General features: G+C 36.6%; 1 protein-coding gene across 1 annotated transcript; it reads right to left on the minus strand.

Moving 5' to 3' along the window:
* Positions 1-6436: 6436 nt before the first annotated feature.
* LOC144962919 (solute carrier family 25 member 45-like) lies at positions 6437-15275 on the minus strand. Its single transcript, XM_078896322.1, has 5 exons — positions 14793-15275; positions 11572-11615; positions 9849-9929; positions 9060-9315; positions 6437-8279 (listed from the first exon to the last, which is right to left on the minus strand). Exons 1-5 carry the CDS (start codon positions 14821-14823, stop codon positions 7813-7815), a joined length of 879 nt encoding a protein of 292 aa, XP_078752448.1. The 5' UTR covers positions 14824-15275; the 3' UTR covers positions 6437-7812.
* Positions 15276-20142: the final 4867 nt, after the last annotated feature.

Consider the following 20142-nt stretch of genomic DNA (forward strand, 5'->3'; position numbering starts at 1 on the left):
TGGTCCCTTTGCACGTGAAGCGAGTGCTCTACCAAATGAGCTATCAGGACCCCTAACTCACAAACTGACCAGGTTCAATCCCCATATTATAACACAGTAAAATGTGGAATTATCTTTTCTATTTTTGTGATCTAACTTTCCACCATGCAGGGATAGTTAAGCACGGTCTAATTCACATCCAGATGAAAATGTGATAGAACATTGTTACACAGGCAGTGTAGCTTCAGTTACTCACTAGTAGGAGGCAAATCCAAAGCGACATTGAGCGTGATCCGTTGCTGGATGGTACATAAAATCGCTTAACTCTGTGGAACCGTGGTTTTGTGATATAACTTTACACATTACCCTGCTCGACTCAATTTTGAATGAGGACCTGACTATTGCTTTGTTTGTTAGTTTTTAATGGTTTTACGGCGCTTGCAACACATTCATTTAGGTCATACCAGCGCCAGCAAAAAATAATGGGATAGTAAAAAGTTCTAGAATTAAAAATAAAGCATCCAAGTAAAAGTAAGACAAAGGGGAATAAGTTAAAATAGATTTAGATTCACACTATCAGTGTACTTAGTTGAAGATCTAAATATCTCATCCTGACAAAAACACAGGTCCCCAATAAGAACACATTCAAATATTTACAAACCATATCTATATAAAGCAAAAATAATACAGTGCATAACAGAGAGATGATTTATGAAACAAAAAATATCATCTCCCAACATTCTAACTATACAATTGACTGTTTCCCTCTCAGCCAGGGTATCCGGCAATGGCCAGGACATCACCAGGTAATCTCATTCCAAGACAATGACAGAAAGGGATAACAGATATAGGGGGATAATAGAAGACACAGTAAGTGCCTCCCTGCCCACTATATATATATATAGTATATAGAAAGTATAAAGAAGTGATGTCTTTGCCTTGGAATGAGATTACTTGGTTTTGTCCTTGCCCTTGCCGGATACCCTGGGTGAGAGAGAAACAGTCAAATGTATTTTTAACATCGAGAAGGGAGTAAGACAAGGTTGCGTCTTATCACCGGGCCTTTTTAACATATATAGTGAAATAATGTTCAGAGAAATTGAATATACGAAAGTTGCCATCATTGGGGGGCAGAATATGAATAATATAAGATACGCAGACGATGGTACTCTGATGGTATATTCTCTAGAAAAAAATGTACAGAAAACTTTAGTATACTGGTGAGCAAAAGTTAAGAGATGGGCCTGGAACTAAATGTTAAGAAATCCGAATGCATGGTGGTCTCAAAGAATGACAACAACACGAGTCCATCACACAAGTAAAGAAATTTAATTATTTAGGCACTATCATTACCCAAGACGCATGTGACATAGAAGATATAAAACAAAGAATAGCAATGGCAAAAAATGCCTCATAAAATGCACTCAGTTGTGTCAAACAACAACCTAAAGTTGAAGACCAGAATGAAAGTAGTGAAAACATATATGTACCCTTATATATGATTGTGAAACATGGACGCTTGACAATGAATGTTCTAGGAGGTTAGATGCATTTGAGATGTGAACGTATAGAAGAATGTTGAGGTTATCATGGACAATCAAGTATACGAAGAGGAAGGTGAGAAAAGGAAAAATATTGATAGATACCATCAGAAAAAAGCAGTTACGGTTTCTGGGACAAGTGTGGAGAAGAGACAGAAAAGAAAAGATGGTAACATCTGGGATGATTGAAGGAAAGAGAGCGGGGGGAAGACAGAAAATGGCATATTTAAATAACATAAGAATGGTCAAAAATTATTTTAAAAGCAACGCAGACTTCACAGAGGATTGTGATATGTGGAGGCAGCTGACCGGCAACGTGCTCACGAGTACAAGCCAGGACGGATGATGATGCATGATATAGAAAAGAATTCTCACAGGGTACTTGTGTTGTATGAAATGGAAATTTGTTTGTATGTGGACTCTTGAGGGAGTAAATAAAACATTATAAAGAGCATGGTGAATCTGTTGGAATGTGCTTTATGACTTGACTTATGCCTCATGTTCCTGGTGGAGCATAGGGCCTCAACAGCACTCTTCCATCTTCTTGTCCCTGGAACAGACCTTTGCCTTTCTCCAGGTAAGATTGGAGACCCACATATCTTGGTGAAGACTTCTCCTCCAAGTCTGTTTTGGACGACCCCGTTTCCCCTTGCCCTGTGTGTTCCATCCGAGAGATATTATAGGGCTCTTTCCGCAGGGTATGGCCAACCCATCACCACTCTCTGCCTCTGACCTGGACATCCATTTGCTCTTGGTTTGTTCTTGTCCAAAGGTCAGCATTTGGCACTTTGTCAAACCATTTCAACCTGAGTATTTGTCGAAGAAATGCGCTTTATGTATATTGATTCAAATAATTTTGTAGAAAACGATGGTAACATTGAGGATACACATAAGATAAACTGTATGGATCCAAAGGCCTCATTATGCTTAAGGACAATACTTTCACTTGTATATATTGAGCTTTTATATAGCGCAATATCCACTAAATGTGCTCTAAGCACTTTACAAGAGGTCCCTGGCCAACAGCAACATCTAACATTTAGGATGGGACATGATGCCTGTTAGACGATGTTATAATTTTTTCGGACAGAGACAACGCTGTTAACAGCCAGGTACTCATTTGACACCCGCATACGGTGAGAGAATGTGAGTAAAGAGCCTTCTCCAAGGACTCAACAATGCGCTGAGTGAGACTCGAACCCAGGACCTTCCGATCCGATAGCGAGTGTCATACCGCAAGACCACATAGCCGCACAAATCTAAATAACAAAGAACTCAAACAAAATGTTTAGGAAGTTTATATACAATTTTAATACCCGGATTATGTAGAAAATCAATAAATTTTAAGTAGATTAATGTTGTAAAATTTAACTAAAAAAGTAAAATTTTAAATAGCATTTTGAATGACCAATTGGATAAAGCTCCTTTTAAATACAGTAGACTACTGGTGTTTATGTGTTTAACGTTTTGAAGCGCTTGTGACACATTTAGGTCATTTCAGCGCCAGTAAAAAGGAAGAAAATGGTTGAGTAAAAAACTCTAGATTTACAATTAAAAGAACACGAGAAAAGTAAGACAAGGGGGTATGGTTCAAATAGGGAACATATTTAGATTCCAAGAGCATACTATCATTGTGCATAGTTTGAGATCACCAAAAAGTCTCATCCAGCATGAAGCACTGGATCCCACTATGAGGAACACATTCAAATGCTTACATTGCACATTCAAAACAGCAAATATACGGAAATAGATATCATCTACCAAAACTTTAACTTACATTTGACTGTTTAAGTCTCAGCCAAGGACTCCGACAAGGGAAAGGATAAAATCAAGTAATCTCATTTCAAGACAATGACAAAAAGCAAGTTGGAAAACATATTGTATAAGGGTATAGAAGACACAGTAAGTGGCTTCCCTGCCCACTATGAGAGGCCAGGAACCCCACCCATGCCTACTGGGGTTAGAATAGTTTTAAAAACATTTACTAGGTTAGTGCGATGATGTATAAAAAAAAGTCAAGTTCCATGGACACCACCCCAGCCATTTAAATAATACATAACAGGGTGTTCTATTAATGACATAACTTCGTTATAGATGTAAAAAAAAGAATTTAAAAAAATCAAAGTTCGGTTTTTTAAAGCCAAACAATACACAAATTATATAGTTTTAAGATCCCAAACTGCATAATTGTTGTTACATATAAATGTTTACATCAAATTACTGTGACAAAAACTTTTTTGTTTGTTGCTTTAGGTCTCTTCCAACACAATTGAGGTTATATGAGAGACCGCTGAAACAAAAAAACAAGCAATCTAACAAAAATAGTACAAATGTAAATCAAAATCATAACCTAAAGATATCATAAGCTAAATTATAAATAACCAAGAACAAACAGGCAGAAGATTTACAGAAAAAAAAAAATATCCCCTGTCAAAAATACAATCACAAACCAAAGAAGCAGGATAGGCTAGTAAAGAGAAGAAGAAACGACATCACTATCGGATCGTACACCCATGCGAACATCATAGGTATATGATTCAAGGGTGATGCTCCCATCCAACCACCCGCTGACAAAAACTAACTAACTCTCTCCCTCTCTCTCTATCTATCTATCTATCACACACACACACACACACACACACACACACACACACACACACACACACACACACATATATATATAATATAAATATATATAATATATATATATGTATATATATATATATATATATATATATATATATATATATATATATATATATATATAAGTAAAACAAATACAGTGCATAACAGAGAGATGATTTAAAAGACAAAAAATATCTCCCAAAACTCTAATTATACATTTAACTGTTTCTCTCCCAGCTAGAGTATTCGGCCATGGCCAGGACAAAACCAAATAATCTCATTCCAAGACAACGGCAGAAATATGTTGGAAAATGCTGCAAAACCTTGCTATTTACTGGATGGCTAGCGGTTGAGTAAAATGCTCACCAGTCTGCCAACCAAAACAATCGTAACCAGCATACACCTCATAAGTTCTTTCTGCCTGACAGATCAATCATGCAAAAACACAAAACTATGTGTAACCCCAAAAGTGTATAGTCTGGTTGATACAATTTAGTGGGAACTAACCACTCAAATGGCAGTCTAAAAACAGTAACAGAGCAAAGAGACGTCACCTTCATTCCCTATAAGATCAATGTATACTCATCGTTGTTGAAATTTTCTGACTAGATAATATAAACTTATTTGTGTAGATGTGTAAGGCAAATATTTAATAATAAAATAGCATGGTGGAATGTGAACTTTGGATTTATTTGTAAAAATATATTAGTGATCGCCCCTTTGTAATAGTCATAGCTCCATTTTACAGAGCCAAAATGCACAGGGCAATATCATTTGTAGAAAATATAAAATCATACAACCATACATCCATCACATTATCGAACTATCTATATTAATCTTTTCAATGTGTAAATTCAAATAATTTATCTCTTCTGAGACATTCTTGAACATTTTGTAAATATGAATGTGACTAATGCTAATAATAATGTGAACCTAATAACAATATTACAATAACAGTAATATTATAATGATGACAATAATAACAACAACAACAACAACAACAACAACAACAACAATAATAATAATAATAATAATAATAATAATAATATAATAATAATAATAATAATAATAATAATAATAATAATAATAATAATAATAATAATAATAATAATAATAAATATTTATAATAGTAATAAAATTATAATGATAGTGAAGACAAAAAAGGTGCGGCGATGATGATGATGATGATGGTGATGATGATGATGATGGTGATGATGATGATGCAAAGGGTGTATGTTGAGAAGTCGAGCCCATTTATCAAAACCCTGTAGTTTTTTTGGGTTTTTTTTTTAATTTCATAACATTTACATATCGTTTTCACCAAAAAAAAATTTTTTTAATTCTTATCTGAGGGCCATAGATCACATTGAAATGGACATTTTTGCCCTAAGGAGGTATAACTCATGCTAGGAAAAAACAAACAAACAAAATAAACAAATTAAAAAACAAAATCAACAAACAAACAAAAAAACAAAAAGTAAACAAATATTTAAATAGTCATATTTTTATAAAATATGTAAAGTCTATTGCTGTAAACTTTTAAGTACTAGGAACCAAAATAAAGTGTATCACATAGTCATTGAACGTATCACATAGTCATTTCAAACAAATAGGAGAACTGGACTTGAGTACCCATTAATCAGAACCCTGTAGTTTATTTTTTTTTATTTAAAAAAAACCAACAAATTCTTATCTGAGGGTCATAGATCATATTGAAATGCACATTTTTGCCCTATGGAGGTATAACACATACTAGGAAACAAAACAAACAAAATAAACAAATTAAAAAGCAAAAACAGCAAACAAAACAAAGTAAAAAAAAAAAGTATTTAAATAGTCATATTTTTATATGATATGTAAAGTCTAATTCTGTAAAATTTTAAGTACAAGGAAACAAAAATAAAGTGTATCACATAGTCGTTGAGCGTATCACATAGTCATTGAACGGTTTCAAATAAATAGGTGACCTGGACCTTCAGTAGGCTACCCGTTAAATCAAATGCAATTTAATTACGTTTTACTAATTATATAAATTAAACAAAGCCACAATGAAAACAAGGTCTTTAAGGACTGATTAGTTTTCAACACAGTTATTGTTTACTGAGTTCAGAAATTACAGTCATTATTTAATTTCAAGGTGAGTTCCTTCTCACTGCTCTTGATAAATGATGTTATACTTTTGTGTCAACTCTCTCAATTCTCTAACTGAATATTTACATGTCCGAATCCTTGACACACATAGACAATATAAAGGGTGATGTCAAGGGATCGAGATGGCCCATGCTGTTTCATTTCTTTCTTTTTTTAAATTTTCTTTCTTATAGATAGAGATGCCACTGTGGATTCTTCTTTACTGATATTGGGAATATCTATGTGTAGAACTAAATGAGTTTGTTTTAACAGACCATTTTTGTACACACATTGCCTATCATGATGACCATGTGTAATTTAATTAAAAGGAAATTAGAATGTTAAATATGTGTACTGAGCAAAATTGATAAAATAGTGATATAAAAAAAATATATTTATATATGAGTCAAAAGATCAAAACTCAGTTTAATATCTCTTTTCCTTGCATTTTGTAAACATTTAAACTGTTAAATACTAGGGATACCAGGCATAAAGCTTTTAATGGACGGATAAACATCTTTTGCGTGTGCCCATTAATGCCAATACTGGTAAAACATATAATTATCAATATTCACATCACTTGACACTCTAAAAGGGGAAATTATTATTAAATAACTATCAAATGGGTAAGGTACTAGCAACCAGACAAGAAAGTTAATGGAAATCACCTATTTACACTATATACAATAATTTATGAAGGTGAAGAGATACTGCTAAGGACTGGACCCCCAGCAAATCTCCATGGCGGAGAAAAACACGAAGGACTTGAAATAGAAGAGATCCGCTAAATAAAGAAGATTTGAGACCCATACATTTGCCTATTTAACGAATTTGGTGTGGCAGTTTTTTTTCTATTTGTTTCTGGTATGGAAATCTATTCTTCCATCATCAGTAGATGTAACGAGAGGTAGTGCATAACATAACTAAAAAAAAATAATACTTCTTTCCTTTTGTAACGTCTACTGAATATCTATAAAACATTTTATATTATATAATTTATTTTTTTTAAACCATGATTGTCTCTTGGATGGACAATTAAATGTCTTATTCATTTCAAATAAAAATGTTTGAGACTATTCATTCTGACTAGGAATTATCAACATAAAAATGATAAAAATTTATACCAAAGAATTCCTTGACTGTTTTGAATAATGTTTGAAATTAAATTAATCATATTTATAATGGCATAAAGTCTAATCAATAATGATATTCTTATAGTATTGTTTTTCAAAAATCAAAATCATTTTTAGCAGGTTGTTATTATAGACTTCATGAATATTACTAAACTATCACATGCTTGGATTTCCTTGGCCTGAGATAGTTGATAGTCCAAAAATAAGCCCCGACATGTAAAAAATACAAGGAAAAAGACAATGCTAACTGCAAAAGAATGAACACAGTCTAACTCAAATCGCAATTGATGTAATAGCCAAGTAAAATATTATATTGGAAGATTAAATTTCTTTCATTTTGACTAGTCAACAGGATCATTACCTTTGCACAATTGAACAATGTCACACCCATGATTCCATAGAATTCATTGCTTGTTCAAGTATGCAAGGCTTTCTGAATAAAACATAAGGGTTATAGCATTGACAGGAAAGGCTCGTAAAGCTACGGCAACATAACCCATGAAAAACCCCTTGAAGCCTGAAGAAATATATACTTTTCTTGCACAATCCCAGAATCCTCTATAAACTAATTTGGCGGAGTCAACTTGAAGCTTACTTTTAACTACATCGAAAGGCATGATTAGTGTCCAACTTAAAACACCAGCTATCCCACCTCCAACAAAATTCACAGCTTGACTGGGTACATATGGTATAAGTCTTCCACATTCATACTGGAACATTCCATAAAAGACCATGTAAGCGGTATTAGCCGGCATATCCCTGATAGAATGAGTAACTAATCCACGATATAGTCCTTTAATGCCTGAAGTTTTCAGAATAGTTCTGCATGCCTCAGTGGGTCCTTTGTAAAAATATCTCTTAGGAGATGACGCTGAAGCAAAAAAAAAAAATATATATATATAAATAAACAAATGTAATAAATGAAAAAGAAAGGAAAAAGTGAAACAAACATAATTAGTTTTTTCAAAAACTGGAATATTCGTATGCTGAAATGTTGAGCACATTTAAGCATAATCACTCTTTTTTATTTAAAAAAAAAAGAGCAGATATAGGTTGTTAAAAAATACGAGCTTATACTCTATATGTGCACAGAGCATTTTATAATGGGTCTCAAGCCAATAGCAACATGTAACATATAGGACAAGACATGATGCCTAAGGGTGCCATGATGGTTGGAGTTTTTTCTGAGACAACGTTCTCACCAGCAAGGCACTCACTTTACATCCGAGTACAGTTAGAGAATGATTGTGAGTAAAGAGCCTTTCCCAAGGAATGATCTTTATGCTGTCAACAGTAGGACTCGTATCAGGGTTCAAAGGTGAGGGTCTTACCACATGACCACAAAGCCGCACTAATAAATAAAGCTTGTAAATTATAAAAGTAAATCATTTCTATTTTCTAATAGCTTTTATTGTCACTAGATGAAAGATGCAAATGACAACCATAATGAATACTCGTTACCATTATCACTAACAATTTCCTTTAAATAATAAAATACTTAAATGCATGAAAATCTCTCTCTCTCTCTTTCCCCCCCCCCCCCCCCCCCTCTCTCTCTCTCTTTCTCTCTCTCATTACCCTAAAACTCAATTACTCTAAATATCTATTGCACGCTTTTTCTCCCTTTTGCCTCTCTGATTATAGTACTCACTTCCTTCTCCATGTGATATCTGTGACTGAAGAGTGGTCTTAATCACCTCCACAGGACACCAAAGAATCATTGACGGCAAAGTTGCAACAGCAGAGGCTGTTCCAATTGCTAAGTAGTTTGGTGGCTTTGTTGTGTCTTCTTCCAATTCGCCATGATTTATTCTTTTAAGAGTAAGACCATAACATCCAAAGAATATGGCATTTGTTGCACCATATGACAACAATGGCCAACTCAAGCCTCTGTAAAATCCTTTGGCCTGTAAAGGAATACATAACAAAAATATCTAATATTTGGATTATCTTAATACAAATTGTGTTCATATAATCACATTATATTTCACGTTTTTTGTCCACATTTGAAAGTCGGTCAGAATTGCAATGTCAGAGGAGGATGAGGAATAAAGACATACTTATTTAGCTCCAAAAAATAATATGATTGAGAGTGAAGTTATAAACTGGAAATAAAGCTTTATTCAATTTCAACAAAACTATTAGATTTGCTATTAGTTACACCTTTTAATATTTCTTTTTGGATTTCTAAAACTAATAGTAGGGGAAATGAAAAGGTGTCAGAAATTTTAATTTGCATAATGAAGCCAGGAACAATACAAAATACATTACTGGACATTTCTATCCATTTGTAGGGCTACTGTATATCAAATTTGACAAAAATCTGCAAAATGTTTATAGTGTGTTTGGATTACAAACGCAATTTAATTTCTGTTGTCATTTTTATTTTACTTCTGACTATTCTTATAATTGAAATAACTTATATTTGTCACAAACATACCAAATTTTGTTGCTTGACAGTCTTAAAAACTTCAAAAAGATTAGTATATTTCCCTCCAAATTCTTGAGTTTGAACTTGAACCTGAAAGATGCAACAAAAGAGATTATAATAATAAATAATAATAATAATGCTGAAAACTTATATAGCGCTATAACTCCGAGACACCAGACTCTAAGCGCTTTATAAAAACAATGAGATAGCAGGAAAATGTGTGCGTGTATGTATGTATGTATGTATGTATGTATGTATGTATGTATGTATGTATGTATGTATGTATGTATGTATGTATGTATGTATGTGTGTATGTAACGACAGTGATATAGTTAGTCGAGGAAAATGGTGTAAAACTCAGGATTGAGCTTATTCCATCCAGCAAGAACATCACTGATGGAATGGCACAGAGTTCCAAAGAGGTAGTTTGAAGATAAGACTGTTGTGGGTATGAGAATGGTGGAACAGGTGACACAGTTCCATAACGATCATCATCTTAGGGTAGAGAGAACAGTTTCTTTAGTTAAAAAGCAACTTGAGAGTGTCAGTGAGCAGAAATTTGGTGTGAGTGACTGTCACAGATGCAGGTCTATTGATCCAAATCCTGTAAAATGGGAGTATGGTACATCTGACGTGACAACAGTGTGGGAGCGATTGACAATTGGTATTACTCGTGTGACAGGATCACCTATCTTTCCATAATTGATAGTGGACCCAACAGACTTGCCATCGGGAGAAAGTTAAGAAATGAGACCACAGATGCAGTCAACGATCAACTGAACAATATTTCAGAGAAAGGGGTGCTTTTTTTGAAATGCTTGCTATGAAGATGGTATCTCTATGAAGAGCTGGCATACTGACTACAAGTTCAGCTGTGCATACCAATCATCTGGCAATGATATTGTTGAATGTAACTATAGGACAATAAAGAGAATGATTGCTGTCTGGGAGATCAATTGATGACAAGTTATTTTGGTACAATCAGTCCCCCAATGTTTACGCTGTCGTGCCTGCAGATGCTGACTAATTTTACAGCACCAGATTGCCTCACTAACAGATGGAAGGATGTGTCGCCAGAAAGGAAGATACAAACAATCCTTATAAAACAGGAGATGTTGTCTATGTGAAGCCAACTAACGTGAGATGTAATAATTAATGGGAGAATGCAGAAGTAATAGGCATTGTGTCAGAGTTAGTTGTTGAAGTGAAGATACAAATGGTCATATTGGTGACATTTGTATGTGTGAAAGCAGACAGAAGGAAAGAGGCAATGTAAATGACAAAAGGGAAGTAGAAATTGAGCAATGCAATCTGAGGAATGAGGTTTAGTGTGATGAAGATGAATGTTCAGAAGAGAATGAGTTTGGAGTCGTCTAGGTGGCTGGTCGATTTTTATGTCGAATAATTGAATATTGATCTTAAGATCAAGGCGGGATGTAATGATTACGCACACATTTAATTGATTGTATTGAACATAAGAAAGGAAATGGTGCACAAGGGATGTGAGTGTGATCAGTTGAGAAATAAACAGAGAAGTAGAAGCATTGAATTTGGAAATATGTGTTGTTGTTTTAAATAACATTTGCCCTTAGTGGTTCACTGTGTTTGCGAAGTCAAATTCAATGTGATTTTTAGGTCACCCAAATCTTGATATAGGATGGCATTGGAGAACCAAAGTTGGTGTTTTTCACCTTCAAATGGTTCACTAAAAATTTTATATTCACACACTCACCTTAACGGTGTCGAAAGGATGTCCTGCAACAACTCCAGCTGCACCTTAAAAAAAAAACACAAAATGTTTAAAAAGATCACAGGACTGACGACTTAATTTACCAAATAAGTTGGTACAGCAGGCTATGTTAAATCCTAGGAGTCCTTTTGTGTACAAGCAATCCTAAAATATCTGCCAATGCATAAGCTCAGGGCTCATTCACATTCCAATTGAGAAAAGAAGCAAATATAACGAAAAAGCTGGAGAAGTACTTGTACAATGCTCTATCCACAGACCCATCATTCCTATGCCAGTTACGACCTGATGAAATTTCATTAATAATCTGGACAACTCATATATGAGTAAATGATATAGTAAGAGAGCAAACCACTGACGATTTAAAATGAGAAATAACTTGTGGTTCAATATATATTTTTACACCTTTGCCAATATTCTCAAGCCTTTGACTATGACTCCATCAATCACCATTAACAACTCCAAAATCACAAGAGAATAATAATTTAAAAAATCAACATTGCTCAGTTAAAAAGCCGGAACTGGCAAAAATAAAAATAAATTGCAGTCTCACACCAACTCCATGTAACCTTCCTGTTTCTCTTCTTTTTGTTGCAAATAAATCTGCTGGCAATTTCAGTAATATAGCCACTTTTCTGTCTCAACTTCCCCTATTTCTTACTCGAATTGCCATTTTGGGAGAAATTCCATGCAGACACCACTTTAATGACTATCTAGTAAATAAAACTGAGTTCTTCCATCATTTTGAGAAGCAGTCTCATGCTTGAATTTGGAACTCAAATTTCAATGTGCATGCACTCTCATCTGAAAAATTTCCCATGGCTGTATAGCTATTTTTTGTTTTAAAAAAAAATTTATTTTAATCATTGACAATTAGAACATACAGCATTAAATTCATATTGTCATACAGCCTAATGTATTTTCCACTCAAAAAAATTCTTTGACAATTATACGATAGAATTTCAACTCAATTTTATTTTAAAAGACAAATGGTGTGGATGTTTCGAGTTTCCCCTTTGACAAACAACAAACATATTAATAAGGGTTATTGAGACATATTTTTGAATTCGTCCATATTCAAAACCTTTAGGTCGAAGTTGCAAGTCCTGCTGGTTGAATATTTGAGTCACTGGAAGAGGTTCTCCACTCATAATTTCTTTCCAGGTCACTGAATCAGAGCTATTTCAGATGGAAATCCCAAGGGGCCATTAACCCTCCCTGCATGAGGTCATTGGAGGTTAACTAGTATCAGGCAGTGCCGTGTCCAATGGGGGGCAATTATGGATATTTATGGCCGGTCTTATAATATGTTGTAATAACGGGGAAACAATAACAGCACAGCCTCTTTCACTTTTTTGATTTGAAAAATCAGTTGTCTTTCTAAACATCAGTGCAAAATTGACATTTTTGTGGTTAATAGTTTTCTTTTAAAATCAAAGTGTGGATCTAATTTTAAGTGCTTGTAAATTTTGGTGCACTTAGATAAAAAAATTGTTATTCAAAACTCATTAGCAGAATCTCAAGAGTTTTAATAATATTCAAAAGAACATGCATCTATGTTCCTGTGCATTATTATCATATTGGCAGTTGATTTTCTTGATTTATTCTTGGTTTTGTTAGTCCTGTATATTTTTTTTACCATTTCCGTTCCTCTCAAACAGTTTGTTGGTCATAACAGTAACCCGATATGATGTATGTCATTATGTGGTAAAATAACTAACTCATGAGAATAAACATTTCGATACAATTTTATTGACAAGTAAACACTAAAAACCAATATTGAGTATGATTCCAATATCTCAATTTACTACCAATCTGCCTATAAAGTATGACCTCTCTACAAGAACAAAATCACTCAATAAGGTTACAGGACATGCTACAAATATTGCAATATCAATCATCAATTACAACTAACAAGGCACTGGTACAGTTAAATTAAATGATTTGCTCAAACAAACGGACACAGTATGTGGACAAAAGAGGATTCATAATTACGAGGGCATATAGTTTATTCCAAGTAGCAACCTCTTTTTCCTTATTGACCAACTCCATCCAAAACACCACACCGTCCATGCAGGTTACATAGAATCAACTCCTTTCTTCCAAGAAAACATTTATCTGCCAATTTAGTTATCACCTGGGGGTGAAAATAGCTACTCCCTTTATTTCTATCAGTTCCACCCTCTGCGACATGTACATATATATATATATATATATATATATATATATATATATATATATATATATATATATGTAGGTCTGAGATCCGAACCCACTTATGGGCCTAGTTTAAGTTTAGGCCAGCTCTATTTCTCTGAACGCTCAGAAAAATAAACTTGAACTCTATTTCTCCGAATGGTCGGCTAGCCTCCAGTAGTTGATGTGTTACGGACGAGATGTTGATGCAAAAGTAAATGTTCAAACAGAGTGGACTGGGAATTTCACAAATCATCAAGCTAGCGTTTTTTAGGCATATTGTTGACAGACAGATTTTATCAAAAAGTTGTGCTATCGCGAATACTCCATAGCGCAATCACTTTTGCACTTCGCACTGAGAACAGAAGAGAGAATAGAAGTAAACTTAAATAACAAAGCCAAAGTCACAAGACGGGAACGGACGTTGAAAGACGGGATAGCACAAACTCAAGATAGAAGTCTAACAGAAAGTTGGGAAAAAAATACAGAGCGCCCGGGCACTGGCAAAAGAACCCCCCCCCCCCCCCCCCCCCCCCCCCAAAAACATACAATGTATGATACATTCATCATTCACACATTCTCGCAAACAACCAAGAAAAATCTTGAGAATGGGTCAAGTTTATTTTTCCGAGCATTAATTCGGAGAAATAGTCACTTCCGAAGTGACTTCGTTTAAGTTTAACATTGTTGTAATTGCAATCATTAGTAATGGACATATTTTGGGTCAATTTTTGAGATTTCCATTACAAATTACACTTTCAGAAGTATTAGCTATGCCATGAGCCTATGAGTCATGAGGAACTTGGTAATCAGACCTGCATATAAGTGCACATCGACCCTTTGCCTTTGCTCATCATGCCCCCTTTGAAGTTTGAGCTTGAGTGTCCGAGACGAATAACACAGCAACAGGCACAGGACTTTGGGCCACTTCGCGAGCAAAATGTCGAGGGCAGAGGCAGAGTTCCAAATGTTATGTCATGTTTTGCGCAATTATAAGAAGGATATCTTACCTCCAATAGATCCAGCTATGTAATCATTCATTTTAAAATAAAAGTGACTGCAGGGTTAAATATTAGTGTCCCCCCAAAAAAATAAATCAGAAATTGCAGGACCTGTATTGTTTGTCCTGCAGTCTACTTTTATCCAACCATCGAAATCATTGTAGCTACTGCACAATACACAACTGCAATACTGCAATGCGCCAAAGGCACACAATTTATTCTTGGCAATCTTTCCTGTATGATTTTTCCAAATAATACAGTAGAACATGAAAGTAACGTACTCGGAAATAGCGAGAACTCGGAAATAGCGAGTAAAATCTAAATCCCCGTTTTTTTCTCTTATTTGAGTCAATAAAATTAGCATGAAAGTAGCGAGTATGAAAAAGAGGTCAACTCGGAAATAACGAGCATTTCCTGCACCAGCCTAGGACTTGGAACGAAGTAAAGCAAAACAACAGACAAGGGTGATTTAAATATTTTTAGCCTAGCTTCTTTCCTTTTCTTATTTCTCGTTACGAGTAATATTACATAGTAGCCTAGTCTGTAGTAGTACATCATTTGGGTGGGGGTTGGGTGCGTGTGTTTGTGTGCGTGTGTGTGTATTGGGGGTGGGGGTCAATTATTCACTCAATGTGGTGCCACGCGACGCGCGAGGTAAGCACTGGCAGCCAACATGTCAACATGCCTCACTTAGCAGTAGCAGCATCGGTCAGCGACGAACGACACGATCAGCGAGAGAAGGGAGCGTGGAACCATCATTTCAAGATATGAAGTGAGTAGAAAAGTGCCAGAAGACAATAGAGAATAAAAAATTTTTTCGCGGCGGTGGTGGGGTTTGAACCTGCAACCTTATTGGTACGACAACTCCGCCTGGCAGGTGAGAGCGTGGCTCTACCGTGTGAGCTATCCACGAACACTAAAATATTCGTTTCAAACCCAAAGTCATTTCTAGATCCCTCTCTCACCCACTTCTTGAGATCGCCGATTCGTTCACCACCATCGCGAAGTAATTTTGACCAGCAGTTAAGCTTAATAGCCAATATTCTCATCACAAACATATAACATAGAAACGATTGAGACATGGAGTATGCTCCGGTGTATGGGGTGAATTTTTAATTCAGAAAGTGAGTGGAGCAGGCACTTATGTTGGTAACAACAAGATATGAAGTGAGTAGAAAAGTGCCAGAAGACAATAGAGAATAAAAAATTTTTTCGCGGCGGTGGTGGGGTTTGAACCTGCAACCTTATTGGTACGACAACTCCGCCTGGCAGGTGAGAGCGTGGCTCTACCGTGTGAGCTATCCACGAACACTAAAATATTCGTTTCAAACCCAAAGTCATTTCTAGATCCCTCTCTCACCCACTTCTTGAGATCGCCGATTCGTTCACCACCATCGCGAAGTAATTTTGACCAGCAGTTAAGCTTAATAGCCAATATTCTCATCACAAACATATAACATAGAAACGATTGAGACATGGAGTATGCTCCGGTGTATGGGGTGAATTTTTAATTCAGAAAAGTGAGTGGAGCAGGCACTTATGTTGGTAACAACAAGATATGAAGTGAGTAGAAAAGTGCCAGAAGACAATAGAGAATAAAAAATTTTTTCGCGGCGGTGGTGGGGTTTGAACCTGCAACCTTATTGGTACGACAACTCCGCCTGGCAGGTGAGAGCGTGGCTCTACCGTGTGAGCTATCCACGAACACTAAAATATTCGTTTCAAACCCAAAGTCATTTCTAGATCCCTCTCTCACCCACTTCTTGAGATCGCCGATTCGTTCACCACCATCGCGAAGTAATTTTGACCAGCAGTTAAGCTTAATAGCCAATATTCTCATCACAAACATATAACATAGAAACGATTGAGACATGGAGTATGCTCCGGTGTATGGGGTGAATTTTTAATTCAGAAAAGTGAGTGGAGCAGGCACTTATGTTGGTAACAACAAGATATGAAGTGAGTAGAAAAGTGCCAGAAGACAATAGAGAATAAAAATTTTTTCGCGGCGGTGGTGGGGTTTGAACCTGCAACCTTATTGGTACGACAACTCCGCCTGGCAGGTGAGAGCGTGGCTCTACCGTGTGAGCTATCCACGAACACTAAAATATTCGTTTCAAACCCAAAGTCATTTCTAGATCCCTCTCTCACCCACTTCTTGAGATCGCCGATTCGTTCACCACCATCGCGAAGTAATTTTGACCAGCAGTTAAGCTTAATAGCCAATATTCTCATCACAAACATATAACATAGAAACGATTGAGACATGGAGTATGCTCCGGTGTATGGGGTGAATTTTTAATTCAGAAAAGTGAGTGGAGCAGGCACTTATGTTGGTAACAACAAGATATGAAGTGAGTAGAAAAGTGCCAGAAGACAATAGAGAATAAAAAATTTTTTCGCGGCGGTGGTGGGGTTTGAACCTGCAACCTTATTGGTACGACAACTCCGCCTGGCAGGTGAGAGCGTGGCTCTACCGTGTGAGCTATCCACGAACACTAAAATATTCGTTTCAAACCCAAAGTCATTTCTAGATCCCTCTCTCACCCACTTCTTGAGATCGCCGATTCGTTCACCACCATCGCGAAGTAATTTTGACCAGCAGTTAAGCTTAATAGCCAATATTCTCATCACAAACATATAACATAGAAACGATTGAGACATGGAGTATGCTCCGGTGTATGGGGTGAATTTTTAATTCAGAAAAGTGAGTGGAGCAGGCACTTATGTTGGTAACAACAAGATATGAAGTGAGTAGAAAAGTGCCAGAAGACAATAGAGAATAAAAAATTTTTTCGCGGCGGTGGTGGGGTTTGAACCTGCAACCTTATTGGTACGACAACTCCGCCTGGCAGGTGAGAGCGTGGCTCTACCGTGTGAGCTATCCACGAACACTAAAATATTCGTTTCAAACCCAAAGTCATTTCTAGATCCCTCTCTCACCCACTTCTTGAGATCGCCGATTCGTTCACCACCATCGCGAAGTAATTTTGACCAGCAGTTAAGCTTAATAGCCAATATTCTCATCACAAACATATAACATAGAAACGATTGAGACATGGAGTATGCTCCGGTGTATGGGGTGAATTTTTAATTCAGAAAAGTGAGTGGAGCAGGCACTTATGTTGGTAACAACAAGATATGAAGTGAGTAGAAAAGTGCCAGAAGACAATAGAGAATAAAAAATTTTTTCGCGGCGGTGGTGGGGTTTGAACCTGCGACCTTATTGGTACGACAACTCCGCCTGGCAGGTGAGAGCGTGGCTCTCATAAGTGCCTGCTCCACTCACTTTTCTGAATTAAAAATTCACCCCATACACCGGAGCATACTCCATGTCTCAATCGTTTCTATGTTATATGTTTGTGATGAGAATATTGGCTATTAAGCTTAACTGCTGGTCAAAATTACTTCGCGATGGTGGTGAACGAATCGGCGATCTCAAGAAGTGGGTGAGAGAGGGATCTAGAAATGACTTTGGGTTTGAAACGAATATTTTAGTGTTCGTGGATAGCTCACACGGTAGAGCCACGCTCTCACCTGCCAGGCGGAGTTGTCGTACCAATAAGGTTGCAGGTTCAAACCCCACCACCGCCGCGAAAAAATTTTTTATTCTCTATTGTCTTCTGGCACTTTTCTACTCACTTCATATCTTGTTGTTACCAACATAAGTGCCTGCTCCACTCACTTTTCTGAATTAAAAATTCACCCCATACACCGGAGCATACTCCATGTCTCAATCGTTTCTATGTTATATGTTTGTGATGAGAATATTGGCTATTAAGCTTAACTGCTGGTCAAAATTACTTCGCGATGGTGGTGAACGAATCGGCGATCTCAAGAAGTGGGTGAGAGAGGGATCTAGAAATGACTTTGGGTTTGAAACGAATATTTTAGTGTTCGTGGATAGCTCACACGGTAGAGCCACGCTCTCACCTGCCAGGCGGAGTTGTCGTACCAATAAGGTTGCAGGTTCAAACCCCACCACCGCCGCGAAAAAATTTTTTATTCTCTATTGTCTTCTGGCACTTTTCTACTCACTTCATATCTTGTTGTTACCAACATAAGTGCCTGCTCCACTCACTTTTCTGAACCATCATTTCAGTGGGTCAGTGATTGAGTGATGCGCTTGCTTACCTCATCAAACATGCCTAGTGCATACAAACACTCGCGCGCACACACACACACACACACACACACACACACACACACACATGAAATCTTGATGGAAATGGAAGGGGTTTTTAGGGGTGGATCAACTTCAACCCGTGGCCATCATTGTTAACGAAGGCCGTGTTCAACCCCGCCCCCACCCCACTTTATCCACACACAGTCATTTGCGGCACACACGAACAAACACACACACACACACACACACACATTGTCTTTCCATCTTTTTGTACGGCCGAGTGACCTTTTCTGGCAACTCGGGAATAGCGAGAACTCGGAAATAGCGAGTAATCAGGAGTGGACCCGTCGAACTCGCTATTTCCGAGTTCTACTGTACCTAGTTGTCGCGAAAAAATATTTTTTGTTTCGAAATATCTAACATAAAGTATTTATTTTATAGCAAATAAAAACAAACTGTTCACAGTCAACAGTTCCGAAAGTACTTCCTCATTTTTACACGCTTCTTTATCATCTGATCAGAAAATGAGCTTTCTATTGCACTATAGCAGAAGGGAACAACATAATTTAGATAAAAACATTACTGTGGAAAAATTGCTGCGCAATTGTTTCACTTGTTTTTCTTCTTTCAGTTTATCCCGCATTTTGCAGGGTTGCCTATAATGAATGCCACATCTCCATGCATCTCGGTTCAGAGCATCATCTCCCTCCAGGCCCATTCTTTCATATCGTCCTTTACCTTATCCCACCATCTTTATCTATGGGCGTCCCTTTCCCCTCTTTCCCCTGAGTTAAGTCCAATACTTTCCGTCCCACGTACTCCCTCTCTCGTCTCTTTACATGTCAGAACCATTTCAATCTATCATTATTGATTAATTTAATTTGAGCTTTTATATAGCGCAGTATCCACTAAAGGTGCTCAAAGCGCTTTACAAAGGGTCCCTGGCCAACAGCAACACTTAACATGTAGGACGAGACATGACGCCTGTTAGGCGATATTACAATTTTTTCGGACATAGAAAACGCTGTTAACGGCCAGGTACTCATTTTACACCAGCGAGGCTCGAACCCAGGATCTTCCGATCCGAAAGCGAGTGTCATTCTATAGACCACATAGCCGCACATCTATCTATCTATCTATCTATCTATCTATCTATCTATCTATCTATCTATCTATCTATCTATCTATCTATCTATCTATCTATCTATCTATCTATCTATCTATCTATCTGTA

Source organism: Berghia stephanieae, chromosome 1 (assembly GCF_034508935.2).
Source record: "Berghia stephanieae isolate SIO BIC M18660-M18661 chromosome 1, UCSD_Bste_1.3, whole genome shotgun sequence".
NCBI classification, from domain to species: domain Eukaryota; kingdom Metazoa; phylum Mollusca; class Gastropoda; order Nudibranchia; family Aeolidiidae; genus Berghia; species Berghia stephanieae.